At 50.8% G+C, this 14995-nt stretch overlaps 4 protein-coding genes across 4 annotated transcripts; 3 read left to right on the top strand and 1 right to left on the bottom strand.

Annotated features, from left to right (window-relative positions):
* Nucleotides 1–386: 386 nt before the first annotated feature.
* LOC100903412 (non-histone chromosomal protein 6-like) lies at nt 387–1184 on the top strand. Its single transcript, XM_003742653.1, has 3 exons — nt 387–572; nt 687–853; nt 968–1184. The coding sequence occupies exons 1-3, from the start codon at nt 387–389 to the stop codon at nt 1182–1184; spliced, it is 570 nt and encodes a 189-aa protein (XP_003742701.1).
* A 4918-nt stretch (nt 1185–6102) lies between these two features.
* Nucleotides 6103–7880, top strand: LOC100898836 (uncharacterized). Its single transcript, XM_003742621.2, has 7 exons — nt 6103–6158; nt 6382–6541; nt 6658–6826; nt 6919–7053; nt 7191–7346; nt 7444–7614; nt 7731–7880. Exons 3-7 carry the CDS (start codon nt 6680–6682, stop codon nt 7794–7796), a joined length of 675 nt encoding a protein of 224 aa, XP_003742669.1. The 5' UTR covers nt 6103–6158; nt 6382–6541; nt 6658–6679; the 3' UTR covers nt 7797–7880.
* Nucleotides 7881–8293: 413 nt separating this feature from the next.
* Nucleotides 8294–9349, bottom strand: LOC100898692 (mitochondrial import inner membrane translocase subunit Tim22). Its single transcript, XM_003742620.1, has 3 exons — nt 9132–9349; nt 8749–9003; nt 8294–8617 (listed from the first exon to the last, which is right to left on the bottom strand). The coding sequence occupies exons 1-3, from the start codon at nt 9264–9266 to the stop codon at nt 8465–8467; spliced, it is 543 nt and encodes a 180-aa protein (XP_003742668.1). The 5' UTR covers nt 9267–9349; the 3' UTR covers nt 8294–8464.
* A 271-nt stretch (nt 9350–9620) lies between these two features.
* Nucleotides 9621–11134, top strand: Dpm3 (Dolichyl-phosphate mannosyltransferase subunit 3). The gene is made up of 3 exons (XM_003742619.1): nt 9621–9833; nt 10110–10139; nt 10256–11134. Exons 1-3 carry the CDS (start codon nt 9717–9719, stop codon nt 10442–10444), a joined length of 336 nt encoding a protein of 111 aa, XP_003742667.1. The 5' UTR covers nt 9621–9716; the 3' UTR covers nt 10445–11134.
* The last annotated feature ends 3861 nt before the right edge of the window (nt 11135–14995 follow it).

Below are 14995 nucleotides of genomic sequence, written 5' to 3'. Positions count from 1 at the left end.
CACGTGTTGTTCTTCGTCTTCCGGTCAGGATCAATCCAAGTCAGAATACCCCGCGTTTTGGATGAGGAAGAGCGATCCTCGCGGCATCTCCTCGAGAAAGACAAAGCGATGCAAAGCAATGATTCGTGCTTATTTCGACGCGGTTCCGATCACGCAGCGCGAAGCGCTCGAGTCTGAGATATCACTGGGAAGGGAATTCCGAGGGAGTATCCATCGATCAGCCGTCGCTAAGAAGAGAAATAGACACACCAGAGACCGATGACTTCGAAAAATCTGATTTGTCCGCCTGGACGTTCGCCTAGGTAATCTAACGGATATGAGACAAATAATAACGTCGTTATCTTCCATTGAGTCTGTTGAGACGTTCTCTCCTCTCCGAATCGAGTATGTCGGGGCTGGACATTTTTATAACTCAGGTGGAAGGCGAATTCGTTCGCTTGAGTGGATACGATGCATTAGAGAAAGTCCACGATGAGCTCACATCACGCTGCATGGATGCTTGGCTCGCGATGGAACCTCGATTGAGATCGTACTTCAACAACAGTGAGACCGCGCTCTCACCGCAGCCGAGAGTAAGATGATTTCAGCCCTCATTCGTACATGTTCACCTCTCTCGAGTTCATAGCTCCCGCACAGAATTCCGAGGGCTGCTTCATAGAATACAAGAAGTCCCGATTCGCTCACAGCAAGGGTCGGGAGGCAGGACGCGGATTCGGAAACAGGCTAGAAATTCGCGACTTCCCAAAAGACCACTGACAGCTTATTTCGTGTACTGTCGGGAGAAAAGACCTCTCGTACATCTCGAAAAACCTGAATTGAAGCACATCGAATTGACTCGAGAATTGGCCAACAGGTATGTCGTAGTTCCTAGTGGATCGCTAAGCTCGGAGACTCGATATCATCTTCACATAGTCTAACGGTTTTCGGGGTGAGAGGAGCGAGCTCAAGCCTTTCTCCGCTCCCTTAGATGGAACAACCTGAGTTCCGAAGAGCGGGAGCCATACGATATCGCCGCACAGATGGATCGCAAACGCTACAATGACGAGATGGCGCTGATGATATCGCGGCAGGACCCTGACATCGATGAAGACTCCGCTTCCGAGAGCAGAGTTTACAATTCCCCGGAAATCTCTGAAGGAAGCGATAGCTCACGGAGCAGCCCGGCTTCTTCGCCATTCAATTGAATATATACTCGTGCTTCGAGGGAGCGCGAGAGTTAATTTCGATCTCATCAAAAAAATCAGGGCCCGGACTCAGTAATTCAGTTTTTCTTCTGAGAGAGTTCCGCCGCTCACGGGCTGCCTTCTCCGCCGACACGGCAGACGTCGAGAGTTTTCATTTTTTAAGCATCGTCGCTGAACAATTGTTTATTGTTTGTTTGTTTGTCTTTCCGGCATATTTCTGAGCAGCTGGAGATGAATTCTGCTTTCGCTGACTGATATGAAAGATCTTCGTTTTTTCAAGACTCATTTTGAGTTTTTTTCGTATTGAATACCTCTGCCTGAGTTCTGACAAAAGTGACGGGTGACTGAACCCATAGACAATCGACTCATCGGAAGATGAAACGAGCAAGTCCAGAAGAGAATCTTCAACTACTTTCTTTATTCAACTATGACTGCGCTGAAATTCTGAGATCTTTCAGTTTGGAATTGATGACTTGACTGAATTCGGGAACCTTGGTTCTTGAACGAGAGTTTGGCGACCGGAGCCGAAGATGATGATCACGTATCCGCTGAGACGGTCACGATGGATGATCGGGTGATAATCGCGGTGGAAACTTTTAATTAAGGCTTCATTAATTTCTGCTCGCCGCCGATGGACTCGCGAGCTAGCACCGATATACGCCATTTAATCTCTACGCGCTGATGAGCTCCGATGGTTTTGAGCGTCCACGCCTTTTCGGGGGAAGACAACAAAAACCTGACCGGAGTTCGTCTGTTCTCGATGACGTCCAAGAAAAGCAGCGGATATCAGATTGATGACCGCTATGATCGATCGCCATTCGGAAAGCGAGTTATCACTGAAAGCTCCGAGAGACGCTGTCGTAGACGGTCGGCGAGGGCCTCGAGTATTCGTACGCAGGCGTCCGAATTAGCTGGTTTGCCTGCATGGCGGATCCCCGGATCTGAACTTGCAGCGGTCCTATCGCTGTTGCGACCCAGGCTGCGATCGAGACTCGACTCCTGTTAGGGCTCGAAAGCGAACTGGCGTTCAAGACTAATGCCTCTCCGACAGACGCGGAAGAATTTGAGCGTCGAATAGGATACGACTCCGGAGATTTATTCTATGGCTCTCTATCCCTTGGACGATGTCGGGAGAAGTCTCGAGTCTCGCGGACGTTCTCTTGAACTTCTCGTATCTACGAGGGCCACGTCGACGTCCACTGCGTCATCTCGAATCATTGCGGAGTCCATTCCGACAAATGGGATTGCTAAACAAGATCCGCCGCCGACAGCCATTCGACGTCGAATGGAACTTCTCCAGGTCCTCGCTCGTCGGTGCCGAATCTCCCGCTGTCTCGCTCGTGCCGCGTCCATCTGAATCCCGATCCGTGCATTCATCCATTTGAATTCTGCGGTGGAAGGAACCGCAATCGGAATCCCTTCGGATGATAAGTTTACGTCGCGATGTAGACGCGGTTTGCGCCGGAGCAATCTTCGATTCCGAAGTCGGCTCTCGTATTGCAGCAATGTTTTTCCGTTGGTAGTTGCAGGTCGGAGAAGTTGAACGCAATTAGTTGAAGCAACTCGGTCCCAGGGGCGCAATGCTACGAGGTCGTCGTCGTATCCGCTTGCATCTCCCTTCCCATGTAGAGAGAGAGAGAGAGAGATCTAAACGAGTCAGATGGTCTAAGGAGAGTCTCCTAATTTCCCTCGACGACTCAGCTCTCAACGCAAGTTTAGTACTAAGTCTGCAAGCCGTCGACGAACGCCTAATTACTCAGTCAGAGGCGAGTCGCTCGAAGTCGGGAACAACTTTCCAGCGATCGAACCCTGGAAGAGCATGTAATATCGCGCGTTCCGATATCGAGAGAGGGCGCCACAGCTCCACTGGCCGCCATTTTCAATTCGTGGAAGTCCGTGCATTCGGAGCACGACAGAGACGCGAGTGCTTACGTGAAAATCGATTCTCCGACTTAAGGTAAATTATTTCATTGATTTCCCAAGATTGTTTCTCACGGTTGCCCGGAATGGCATAGCAACCCCCTGGTTGAGGGTGAGAATGATATAGAAGTTGAATAAATTCTCCGATTTGAGGTTGAATCGATCGTACTCTCCTTGAGATCCAGAAGGAAGAAAGAAGAATTACAAGAATACGCAACGCGTCGCACTGCCGATGCGGTGTGCTCTCGACGCTTAGAACGGTCGATCGAGTGGATTCTCGTATTCAGATGTCTAATTGCCTGATTTCGACCGCATTGCGCTGGGGCTTCCCGGGTCATCGGCTTTTGGATGCGACGGCGGCTTCGATCAAGGTCCTGCTCTGGTTGGAATCCTGACAGGGACGATTCCTGACGGCCGGCCCCGGAGTCCAGAACTATTTCTCGCATACGCTATGGATGAGCATGGAAGAAGAAAACGACCGAAAAAATCACCCTCCTCGTGGAGAGTAGCCGGCTCCCGTGAGAATCTCGTGAAACAGCGGCCGCTTCCTCCCCAATTCATCAGAGGAGTGTTGCGATGTGTCAATGCGAATGAACATGCGATACGAGGATTGCTCTGACCTCTCGACCATACGCCGGCGCCGGTACGAGACTTCTGCTCAAGAGGATCTCGCTCCTTCAGTTGTTGGATATTTCCTCACAATCAGTCCTGTGATGATACCGCCGCGCCGGAGGATCCATCGGCGGCGGCGGCCGACAAACAGTGAAATGCAGACTACTCCTTTACAGTGCCAAACCACGCGGAAATCCAAGAAATGGTTGTTTCGAGAACATTGCGGAATTCCTCTCGAACATTCTTGAGTTGCGCTTCTGGTCAAGGTGTGTCCCGATCTTCTCTCGCGAGAGCATTCCTCACATTCCGCAGCCAACTCTTGCAGCTGACCTAATCGCATCGAGCGGACGTCGGTCCTCTTGCTCGCTGTCACGACGGGAGATGTAATTTAGGAAAAAAGGATTCTACGCACAGAACTAATCTCGTCCTCAACAATGACAGCGCCGAGGAACGAAGCAAGAGTTCGAGCTTCCTCGGCTCCGAGTCCACTAACTCACCCCGCCGTCGTCGCTCACAATTGCTCAATAGCATTCCTTACGAAAAGGACGACACTTTACTCTACGGCTGACCGACTGGCCGCTCCCTCGCCACGGCTGAGAAAAGAATCGTCGGACAGAAGTGCGCAGAAGAATCGGAAGCCCGCAGTCAGCGACGGAGCGTGTCTTGGGCCGCAGCCGCCGCGGAAGCTGCTGATATTGGCTTAGAACGTCACACGGAGCGAGCATGTAATCTATCAGGACGAATGTAGACAGAGCTCGGTGCATGTTGCGTGCTCACGCCGCATTCACCTATTGTAATCCAGGATTTGCTCTGGCTTCCTCAGCAACGCGTGTCCCTACAATCGGTCCAATCGTGCACAAACCCGCTCAGGATCGATTGGAGCTCGCAGGTCCTCGTGGCTCCGACCTCCAGGACTATCAGCGGTTGCCCCTGGCCAATATGTGGCACATAGCTCTGACATCCAACGCTAATACGAGTGTTGCTCCTCTAGACAACTCCTCTCGTACGTATTACGTATCCTGCTTCACCCTCGATGAGTCCTCAAAGTTTTCTTCACACCTGGAACATCCGGTGGCGTTCCGTACACCTCATTTCGACGCCTCGGAATACGGAACGATCATCCGTGATCTGTGATTGGATGAGGGCATGCGGATTCGAACTGACCTACAAATCGTCTTTTTCTTCCGTAGAAATAACGACGACTCTCCGGAAGAACTCTTCTCGGGGTTCCCGAAACTCTCCGATCTCCCGGATAGACTCCCGGGAACCCCCGCAAGAGCCTTTTCAGTCAGAGCTTTACTTTTTCAAAGAAGGACAGAATGATCGACCCTCGTAGCGAGTTTCGATTCGAAATGACCTGCGAGGAGAAATTTCGTGCGGCCCTGACCCCCCGCAGTGCAAAACATCAAGCGATCGAACGTCGAACCCGAGCTCGGGCTTGGACGAGCCAGTACATTTTTTTCGGCCAAAAGCCATCTCGAATAAAGCGAGAGAATCAGCGCGGCTGTCGCGGCCGCAAGATAATCCGCGAAAATTCTGATGATACGTTCGTCGTGGGCCGTCATTTGGAAAAGTGACTTTGCTCGAGACACGCTGAGAAGTCGGGTGGTCAGTTGTATGGTCGGTAATAATTGACAATATTTTTGATGAGTCCCGCGATCCCTTGAGAGAGATACCCAGTCGAAGGCGAGCAGAGCCGCATGATTTATGCTCTCCCTTGGGACTTGAGAAGTCGCTCGCCGAGACTGCGGCAGGACGAAGACGAAAGTACGCAATTCTTCTTGAGTAGTGGAGTCGTGCAGCGGGGAATCCTGTGCGATCAGGAAGAGTTTCACCAAAAATATGAGAATCCTCTGCTCCTTGCTGGAACCCGCCCCAACGAGAATTCCTCATGATTCCCAGAAACAGCCCATCTCCCGACCTAAGAACGCGATGTTGGATCTTCCCCCTACAAAGCGATTGTTAGACAATGAAATGCTATGACTTGATTTGAATTCTTCCTCGATCGGTCTCCGGTTACTCCGAAACCGCCGCACGGGAAATTGTGATGCCACGCCCCCCTCCAAGCTGTGATGAAATCGCCCGCACATATGCAGACACGCCTCCAATTATCGTCTCTAGATCCGGCAGCGGGGATCGAGCGACATTGTGGTAAGTCGACTACATACATCGCACATAGGGAGGCCCCGATTCCGGCTCTCGGAATGTGGGTCTCGGAGTCATTTCACTTACGTTTCTGGAGCCGTCAAAAAGACTTCATCACTTTACTAATAAAACAACCAGCTTCTGGCTCTTCGGGAGTCAATGACCCGCCACGGTCCGGTGCGGTGTCACACAAGCATCTACTTCAGGGATTCGACCAGTTTGCGCGATCGGATGGCCACGGCGAATTTCCTCGCCAGGGTTTCTTGAACGCCGCCGATCAGTCTCGATGCTAGAGAGGCGAGTTCCGAGATTTTCCGCGTCATGTATCACTCAAAAATAGTCTGAGAGCTTGAAGTTTGTTGTATGTACCCGCGAGAATTATGGCGGAGTCATGGGGGGATAAATTGACGCAGGCAGGAAGTCTTCCGTGGCAACTGGGGAGAAAAAAAGTAAGGCTTCCCCCAGGCACCGTCTTCTGAATCAGACTTTCTGATAGATTCCTTTAACGGACAACGCGCAGAACTTCGACCGGGAGAGGGAGCTGGAACTCTTGACGCTAAGAGGGGTCACCAGCAACGGGATCCAACACAAGAAGTGGTCCACCACTCGCCTTGGACGCGACGCACCGAGGCGAGTTCGGAGCCAGGAAAACCGAATCTTCGAGAAGCTTTCAAGACTTCGTGAGTGAAACCTCGCCGCTAATCTAAGATGATCCGGACATTTCAAAGTATTCTAGCTCCTGCGCATATTCTGAGTGTCGTCGATTGAAAGAAAATCTATGTAAGTGCGTTTTCAGCTTTCGGGGACCGAGTTCCAACATGAGGTTGGTCATACTGCTGTGCGCCCTGGTGGGAGTGGTTTTGGGGGCCACTCAGATGCAGAAAGGCACCCCGGTCAAGCAGCGAAAACCTTCGCTCCCGAAAAAATATTTGATCGAGGAGGGCGGTTACGTCAAGCACAGAAAAGTGAGTCAGTGAGATTATCCAGAAAATCACGATTGGATGCTCGAGCTCCCTAATCCGCATGTCAGATGTCATGGACTCCATTCGGCTTCCAGATGAGATCGGTCGGAATTCTCGGCCAGTATGAGATGCTGAATCGTCACAGACAAGGTCGTCAATCACCGGGACTACGTAACGGAGGCGGATATCTCTACAACCGACCAATTTACACTCCCAGTGACCATCTCGACGTGAGCTTAATTTTCGGAGGCTTCGTCCATGCGTATCGTTCAATCAACACCATCGAGGCGTCTGGCTAGGTGGTGGATTCCCGGATCGCTGGGGATATTAATCATTAACTCGTTGATGTTTTCTGTATCTTTTCCAGGCTCGCCCCGCGCTCCCCCTGGCCGAGGTGGAATCTCATCCCTTGTCCAACTTCCCTGCACACTACAGCGGTGACTTGGAAGATGTACCCAAGGATGTCAAGAAGGAAGAAAAGAAAGCCGACGAATCCGCCCCAGCGACCGTCCCTCCGAAGAAGGTCAGTTCTTCCCCGGGGACCAGCAGTCGAAGAAAGGAATACCTATATATGTTTACGTCAGGAACTCTTAGACTCAAGTTTTGAGGCATATCTTCAGGACATGGATGCCAAGAAGAAGGAAGAAGCGCCGATGAAGAAGACCGAAGCTCCCAAAAGTGAAGCTTCCGCCCGAGACAAATCCGAGCCTCAGCTTGTGACCAAAGCGCAGGCGCCTCAACAAATCAAAACGACACCGAAACCCGCCACCGAAGCTACACCGAAGAAGAAGGTATGACTTGGAATGTTCTGATCGGTCTTCACGACCTACGCTCAGAATATTGCGAACTCGGGGAGGCGTTCGGCAATCCTAACACAATTTTCCTAATTTCTCTTGGCGATTTCCAGGAGGAGAAGATTCAAATCACCCAGCAAGAAACTGTCAGCGGAAAACCCCCGGTGGCCGTGGAGTGAATATTTTTAGCTGTAGATTTCTAATTTATTGTGCCTGGACGCTCTATTCATGCTCTTGAATAAATTATCGCGAATCCATCGATGCGAATTCGTACCCGTCCCTTGATGCCCTTCGCCGATGCCCTTCATCTTCTCTCCCCGAAACCCCGCTTTATCGAAGAAATGTTCAAGCTATCAAAAGCTCTGCCCAACAGCGAGGGAGCACGAATGGCGATCGAGCAGGAATAAAACTCTGGAGTCCTACCACAGGTCGGAGGACTCGAATCCGACAGAATTCTGGATCATATCAGTACAGGCCCTGTCAAGACCCTAACAGAGCCCGGCTGCCGATGGAATATGCGAAGAAGCATCGAGTCTCGGAAGAAAGCGGAGCGTCGCCGCAAGGTAAGTTCTGTCGGTGTCAGAATTCTGAGATGAACCCTCATCTGATCGAAGACCCCTCGATATATCAGAGAGATCAGATTTCACTAATTGACGTGAAAATTTGAGGAACACGATTTGTTTCCACGATTTGTTTTATATCCACAAGGAGTAGGTGTCTGAATCTCCGATGCGAAAATCTATTGACAGAGTATGTACATTGGGTTCTCATTTTGAGAAAGAAGCGGCGCATCACCTCGTGATTGCCCCGTAATAGAAAACTGTGCCTAGCTCTACGAGTTCACGATTCACCATCCGTGATGCCTGAAGTAGTAGTCTATCAGAGTGGAGAATACTGCGAAACCCGCAGCACCGACCACTCCCGGCTTGATACCGGCTCGAAGACCGATCAAGCCGCCAGTAATTCCTCCAGCCATGGTGCCATTTTTCCAATCGGTCGTCTGAAGGGGAAAGAATCCGATTATCGAGTTTCTGAATCAAATCTAAATGACGGGCTCGGAGAATCGATCAACTCCTGTCATGATTGAGGCATGGACGATCAGACAGGGGCTCATGGAGGACGGATACGTACCGCACGACAGCTCTCGATAGTGCATTCTACGGCTGCGAACATTGCTCCTACCATCGCGAAATTCTTCGCGTACCCGACAGTAGTCGTCTTCATCTCTCTGAAAATGTCTCTCACGGATTGTTTGGCGGGATCGATCGTGAAGTTTGGATTCACTGAAGAGGCGAAGAGTCCCATGGCGCCGCCGAACACTCCGCCAGCTGCGAAACTGAGACCGGTCTTGAACACGCACGACTCGAAAAACCTTTCGACGCGTACCTGGACATGAGAACAGACAGCTTTAGACAACCCGCAAGCGTGGACGACCTCCGGATGGACTCCATCATGAATGATACATGAGTATTACAGATATGGATCAAAGCGTCCGAATGATCTTCGAGCTCTACCTCTTCGGGTGTTTTTATCACGTTCGCGCCGGGCAAGGCGATCCCGGTCGATAGGAACATTCTTTTCGGACGATCCGGATCCATAACCAGGGTCCGCAATTCTGCGAAACTTAACGGTGGCTGCGGGTCTTCCATTTCTACAAAGCTGCCGATCTTCCTCCGTCCGACTGAGGCAGTGTTCCAATCTGCGCGGAGGGACTATCACATGGTGAGATGGTGATGTTGTCGTTGAAAAGACCGCGCCGGCGAGAAGCATAGAAGCCTCATCCATAACTCATTGTTGAGGGAGATCAGAGCCGGCCTGTGAAACTTCTCGAGATACTGGCAGCTGGCAGGAGACTTTGTGTTCACAAGGATGGACGACGCGTTTCGATGTATACTCGACGACTCCTCGATACAGCTCGGAAATACCTGTTCCTCGTACGAGAGAACCGGCGGCCGGTGGTTCGAACAGCAAAGCATCTCCTCGAAACGGCGACCGAATGCCAGCGCCGGGATGCGGCTATCCACGTTACAGGAGTGTGGACATTCGGATTTCTCCGGTACATGTTCGCGTATTGCAATAAATTGTTCAAGTAGATCAGGATGACGAAACTCCTACAATGGGTGGTTGCCAGCGGAGTCGTTGCGGCTATCTGGGGTGCCGTACTCTCACAGTATTGGTTCAAGTTGACCGAGAGTCAAGAGAGACAAGTTCTATTGGTGAGTCAATAACTTGTATCCTAAAGCGAATCAATGGAGTAATTCGAGAAGTCGACAGGAGCGAATCCTTTCCGATTCTACTTGGCCGCAAAGGCCAACTCACGCCAAGTGTCGCTTCTCATGAGGAGCGCTCTTCTGAGAACTTCGGAGTCGAGAGTTCTCTGGCCGAATCTCATGAGCTTGGTAGCTTTTTGAATGATGAAGAGAATTTTCGAATTTTGGAAGTCCCGGGAAAGGTTGAGCGATGTCTCGCTGATGAATTATATAATTTTTCAGTTCCCCATATACTTCATGGCATTGTTCGCGGTAAGTTTACCTTCTCATCGTCTACCATTTACTAATGTCGGAGAGCATCATTCGAATATCCCTATTCCTTGAGGGAGGCTCTGGTTACTATTATTGCTATTCCCGTTCGTTTCCAGCTCTTCGCTGGTACCGTTATCATGTGGCGAGTTTTCTCTTTCAACAACTGTGATACAGCAGCAAGCGAGCTCCGCCAGGAAATTCAGGATGCCAAAATCGATCTCGAAGCTCGAGGCTTCGTCATGCACTACGATGATGACGAAGAGGACGATGACGACTACGATGAAGAAAATGAGGATGATCAATGATAGTCTAGCTCACAAGCCTCAGCTCATAATAAGTCGAAAGGGAGAGGGAGGCGATTTCCCAGAGAGGGAGCATAGTTCGCTGCTGAGCTTCCCATGTATAATTTTGCGCGACATCTGATTGCTGTCTCAAGAACACTCGCTCATTGCGAGAGGGACCTAGTCAAGAGTGACACTCGATGGATCTCCAGGACAATTAGCATGCCCAAACAGATTACATCAGCTGGCGCAAGAGAGCGACGAGAATCATGATGAGTCCATTATTCCGAGGACCAAGCTATATGTGATGAAAATGCTTACAGCATGGCTTCGATACGGAATGCGACCCAGCTTCGAAGCCGGAATACTCACTCGAGGCAGAATATTGGCGGATCGACGGAAAGTGGTTTCTGTCAGCGATAGGGAGCGTCGCGCCGGGAACTATTCGCAGACCGTCGCCCCGGAGCGGAGGAGTTCTCCTCTGGGAATACTGCTCTGAAGTTCCGTGCAGGTTTTCAATGACTTCCTGAATACAATGTGAAAATCCTATCGAGGATATGGGGATACATGCCCGGAGGGCAAACGGTACCGCGAGCTGGTCTAAGCAAAAAGTTTTTCACGCTTGATCCCAGGGAGCTGAACATCTCAGAGATTCCATCGGGAAATCGGATACAAGATGAATAAAGCTCCTCGATTGATTATCACGGTGGTTAATTGAGAATTATTCTTCTCACCTCACCAGCCCAAGGATCATGAAAGAGGGCCTTCTTGCTCGTGATACTTCTCTCTTATTATTTCCCACGAAATTCTGTGTGCTGCATCGGAATCGAGCTAAGTAAGATAGGAATTGTGACGCCGGCAGGGGATGGGGAATCGCAACGCCCATTGTCCCAGATCCCTTTGCCGTCCCCTGAAGTCTCCGCCATACATCCGACCGTAGGGTATGGATGATATCACCCGCTGAACATATGATCCGCATTCATTGTGTATATCAATCTTCCGAGGAGCTACAATCTTGGAGCGTCGTTCCCCCAACCACAATGAGTCAATTCTATCGTCGGTTTGGAGAGAATCATGTCCTTCCCCCAGAGATGATCGTTCGAAATTCATCGGGACACAATCGAACTGGGCTTCAGCAGGAAAACGGGCGATCAGGATTGGTCCAATCCTGGCAGGAGATGCAGGGAGCCGAGTTTGACCCATGACTGTCGGAATCCGGATTCCCAGATAAATTGATTGAACGAGATACGGGAAAAGATACGTCAAATGGAATGATAATGAGACGATGCAACAAGAGGCGATGAAATTCGGAGCTGTATCGAACACTTCACGACGGGGTTTAGGCGCACGATCGCACGACTCGAACAATGTGCACCGTTTTTCTCCGACACTTCTCCGGCGAAATTTCCGACTTTGTTAACCTACATCGAATCGATCGGATGCAATCGACACAACACAAACACTGAATCAGTCAATCTCCGTGGGTGTATTATTCCAATGAGCTTCTTCGATTCGGAAATGCCAGAGTGAAGTTCCCAGGTCGCGGAGAGGGCCATACGAGAGAATCAATCAATGCCGATTCACGGCAGGCAAATTGGAGAGACTCGACGCATATTCCCAGTACCCCCCTTTCAACGTCAATGCGAACTCTCCAAGGCGGTCCCACCTATGATCGACTCCTGAACTCCTAATATTCATAAGACAGGATTCGACAGATGTATATCGTAGGTGCAGCAGGTATGATTATGACGACCTTAAGAGCATTGCATCGAGGACGATAAGTTGAGCCTAGCGCCTCCTTGGGCTCACAGGGACGCCGCCTACCAGTATTGTGGGCGGCGGACGGAACCCGGAATGTTCTGCATCTCGCCTCTCGAGCTCGACCGCAGAAGCTCGTTGCGCACTTTCCTACAGACTCCGGTCCAAAACTTTGCTCTTCGCGCCCGCTCCCGACGACGCGACGTACAGAGTCTGATTGAGTCCAGAGGACGGATGTTTACCGCCGTTGATGAAACTTGTCTTCCTGCCTGATAGGGCATAGCGTCTTCGTTTTGGTCACGATCTGCGAGGCTTAATCCCTCATGAGTCATGAGCTGATACGCCTTTTGGAGCATTCACAGAGCCGAAGCATTGCCGGGGATTTCCAGTTGGACTCAGGAGTCACTTGCATCAGGATGCTGTTGGAAGAAATCACGATTCCATAAGGGACGACGATCGGAGCCTGCAACTTCTTGCGGGACATCGACTTTTAATTAGTTTCACAGCTTGAGTCACCCTCTCGAGCAAGTCGCATTAATAAATAAGTGAATTATCTCTAAAGTTTCTAGGTGATTGGAGGTAAAAAGTAATCGATGATCTTCGTCGATTTCCCCTATAGGATGTGATGTGAAATTCGAGCGATAGCTGACCTTCCGAGCGATCGAGCGTCTCTCCATAATCGCAGACCTCGATGCATTAAACGAGTCGGGAAAACTTTTAATGAGACCATTTTCGACGCGGGCGCAAGCGTCTCAAGACGGCTCCCATTGTGCTGAGGCTTTTTCGACGCCTGGAATAATTCCTCTGCCCGTTACTATACTTGATTTGAGGATCGAACATTGCTGATAGCATTTTTTTCCGACCGCGATATGCGACCTCAGATGCGATCGATGTGCCGATCTCAGGCTTGGGGAAATCCCAAACAATGCCTGAACGGAACAGATCCCCATCTGTGGTGCGGAATTTAGTTTTGTGAGCCGTGTCTGTGATCGGGTCACAGGCTTCGAGCTTGAAGCGAAACACATGACCCCGACGGAGTCTAACAATAGGTGGGTGTTCAGATGTATTTATTTTATCCCCTCACTTCTCTGAAAATGTTTGATGCCCGCACGAGACCCGATAGACAGTAGGCCCCGACCTCCAAGGAGCATCCGCAGCCATGACCTCAAATTTTAGCGGGATCCTCGAGGGGGAGCTCTCCGGGTTGCGATGGAGAGGTTCGCCCCAAATTAGCTTGAGATAGACGATCTTCCGGCTTAGATATATAGAAATGGGGCGATGAGCTAGCAAGTCGACCAGCAGCTCATATGGATCGGCATAGTTCGGTGCCTGGAAATATTCTGCTAAGTCGGTCTTCCGGAGAGATCGTCTTCTCTTCGTCAGCTTTCCGTGGTTGCCCAGGATGATACGTCCGGTGTTGAGTAATTTCGGCGTGATAGACACACAGTTAGTCTAGTGAGAGCAGGGGCGACGGTCTCCATAACCCTTCCCCCCGCCTGGACGGCGGGCAGCATAGGACGGTCGAATGAGGTTCGTCTTGTAAGCCAATCCGTGTTCATGGGGATTCGAGTAGAGAATATTTCGGCGGGGAGGAAGCGCGCTAGATGCGAACGAATTCCGGTCTTCCAGGTTCCTGAGAGTCCATCCCCTCCTCGCCCACACTGTTCTTGAAGCGAGAGCGGATAAAACGTTCCAACAGGAAAAGCGACGCTTGAGGGCTAATAATTAGGTCGAAACGCTCACCAAATCTCCCTATCCCGCGAAGTCTATCCGAGCGATCATGGACGCCCGCAAACGAGAACGATGTCCGAGTTCCGCCATCCTTTCAATCAGCGCGGCAGGCTCCTGAAGCTCAGCATATGAAAGCTGAATTGAAAGCTCGAGCCGGCTCTGATCCGTTCAGAGAACGACTTTCCGACGAGGTCCGAATCTCTGAAAATCGTACTTTACTCTCTCGAAGAAGCTCCTCGTTCTCCGGAAGGAGTTTGTGCGATGTCCGCGTCCGGAATTCGCCTTAAAAATCCGATATCAGGTGCGGACAAATCGCTCGATCTGTTTGGCCAAAACGGAAGCAACAACAATCTTCATTACGGGAAATGTCGCACGAGTCCATTACTTATTGTCGGTGCGTGCTGTAAACAACTGATTGAGATACACGGAGCTCCGACCGAAGTCACGTCTCCCTGACACCAGCCAAACACGTCGGTGTAGTATTTCTTCTTTCTTGCAGTGCGGACGGTAGTTATATTATGCTTGCACAAAGTGACCGAGTCTGTCGTCGGCACCATGCTCACACGGATCGTTTCCGGAGCTTGCGAAACACCTCATTCCAATCGAAAAGGATGCACGATTGCCAATCAAGGAGTTCCGGATTATCTATGATACTTGATATCGAATGGAAATATGCCCCATCGTTGTGGTGGAATGACGGGAACAACCGCCCGACGGCCGACGACAATTTCGCGGTGTGCACTCTTGAATTGTGAAACGCTCGCTGGATCCCGAGAGCCCGACCCCTACACGGCCTTTGCCCGGGGAACAAACTGATTTCCGGAGCTTTACACTGAGACTCCTCCGCGGGGAAAAAAGTATGAGCTTTCCCCCCTCCCCAGTTTTCGAGGTGTCCCAGAGAGAGAGAGAGAGGGAAGCATGCAAAGTCGCTTGTAGCTCACAGGGTTGCAGCCTCACCGAGGGAAACGGGGAGCGGTGAGTGGAGAGGAGCGGATGGAACGACAACAACAATATCCTGAGGGTTCGAGTATTTTATCCGTCGACGATGATGACTTTGAAGGAACACCAGCGCGGCGCCTCAAAGTC

Source organism: Galendromus occidentalis, unplaced genomic scaffold (assembly GCF_000255335.2).
Source record: "Galendromus occidentalis unplaced genomic scaffold, Mocc_1.1 scf7180000077428, whole genome shotgun sequence".
In the NCBI taxonomy this organism is placed as follows: Eukaryota; Metazoa; Arthropoda; class Arachnida; order Mesostigmata; family Phytoseiidae; genus Galendromus; species Galendromus occidentalis.
Note: the sequence above shows the minus strand (reverse complement) of the source record. Positions and strands in the feature narration are given on the sequence as shown.

Coding starts and splice junctions, on each gene's coding strand:
- LOC100903412 (XM_003742653.1), top strand. CDS start 387: ATGTCGGGGCTGGACATTTTTATAACTCAGGTGGAAGGCGAATTCGTT. Junction 573..686: donor CGCTCTCACCGCAGCCGAGA/GTAAGATGATTT, acceptor ATTCGCTCACAG/CAAGGGTCGGGAGGCAGGAC. Junction 854..967: donor ACTCGAGAATTGGCCAACAG/GTATGTCGTAGT, acceptor CCGCTCCCTTAG/ATGGAACAACCTGAGTTCCG.
- LOC100898836 (XM_003742621.2), top strand. CDS start 6,680: ATGAGGTTGGTCATACTGCTGTGCGCCCTGGTGGGAGTGGTTTTGGGG. Junction 7,054..7,190: donor CTCCCAGTGACCATCTCGAC/GTGAGCTTAATT, acceptor TATCTTTTCCAG/GCTCGCCCCGCGCTCCCCCT. Junction 7,615..7,730: donor AAGCTACACCGAAGAAGAAG/GTATGACTTGGA, acceptor GGCGATTTCCAG/GAGGAGAAGATTCAAATCAC.
- LOC100898692 (XM_003742620.1), bottom strand. CDS start 9,266: ATGGAAGACCCGCAGCCACCGTTAAGTTTCGCAGAATTGCGGACCCTG. Junction 9,004..9,131: donor TGATAAAAACACCCGAAGAG/GTAGAGCTCGAA, acceptor TCTCATGTCCAG/GTACGCGTCGAAAGGTTTTT. Junction 8,618..8,748: donor CTATCGAGAGCTGTCGTGCG/GTACGTATCCGT, acceptor TTTCCCCTTCAG/ACGACCGATTGGAAAAATGG.
- Dpm3 (XM_003742619.1), top strand. CDS start 9,717: ATGACGAAACTCCTACAATGGGTGGTTGCCAGCGGAGTCGTTGCGGCT. Junction 9,834..10,109: donor AAGAGAGACAAGTTCTATTG/GTGAGTCAATAA, acceptor ATAATTTTTCAG/TTCCCCATATACTTCATGGC. Junction 10,140..10,255: donor ACTTCATGGCATTGTTCGCG/GTAAGTTTACCT, acceptor GTTCGTTTCCAG/CTCTTCGCTGGTACCGTTAT.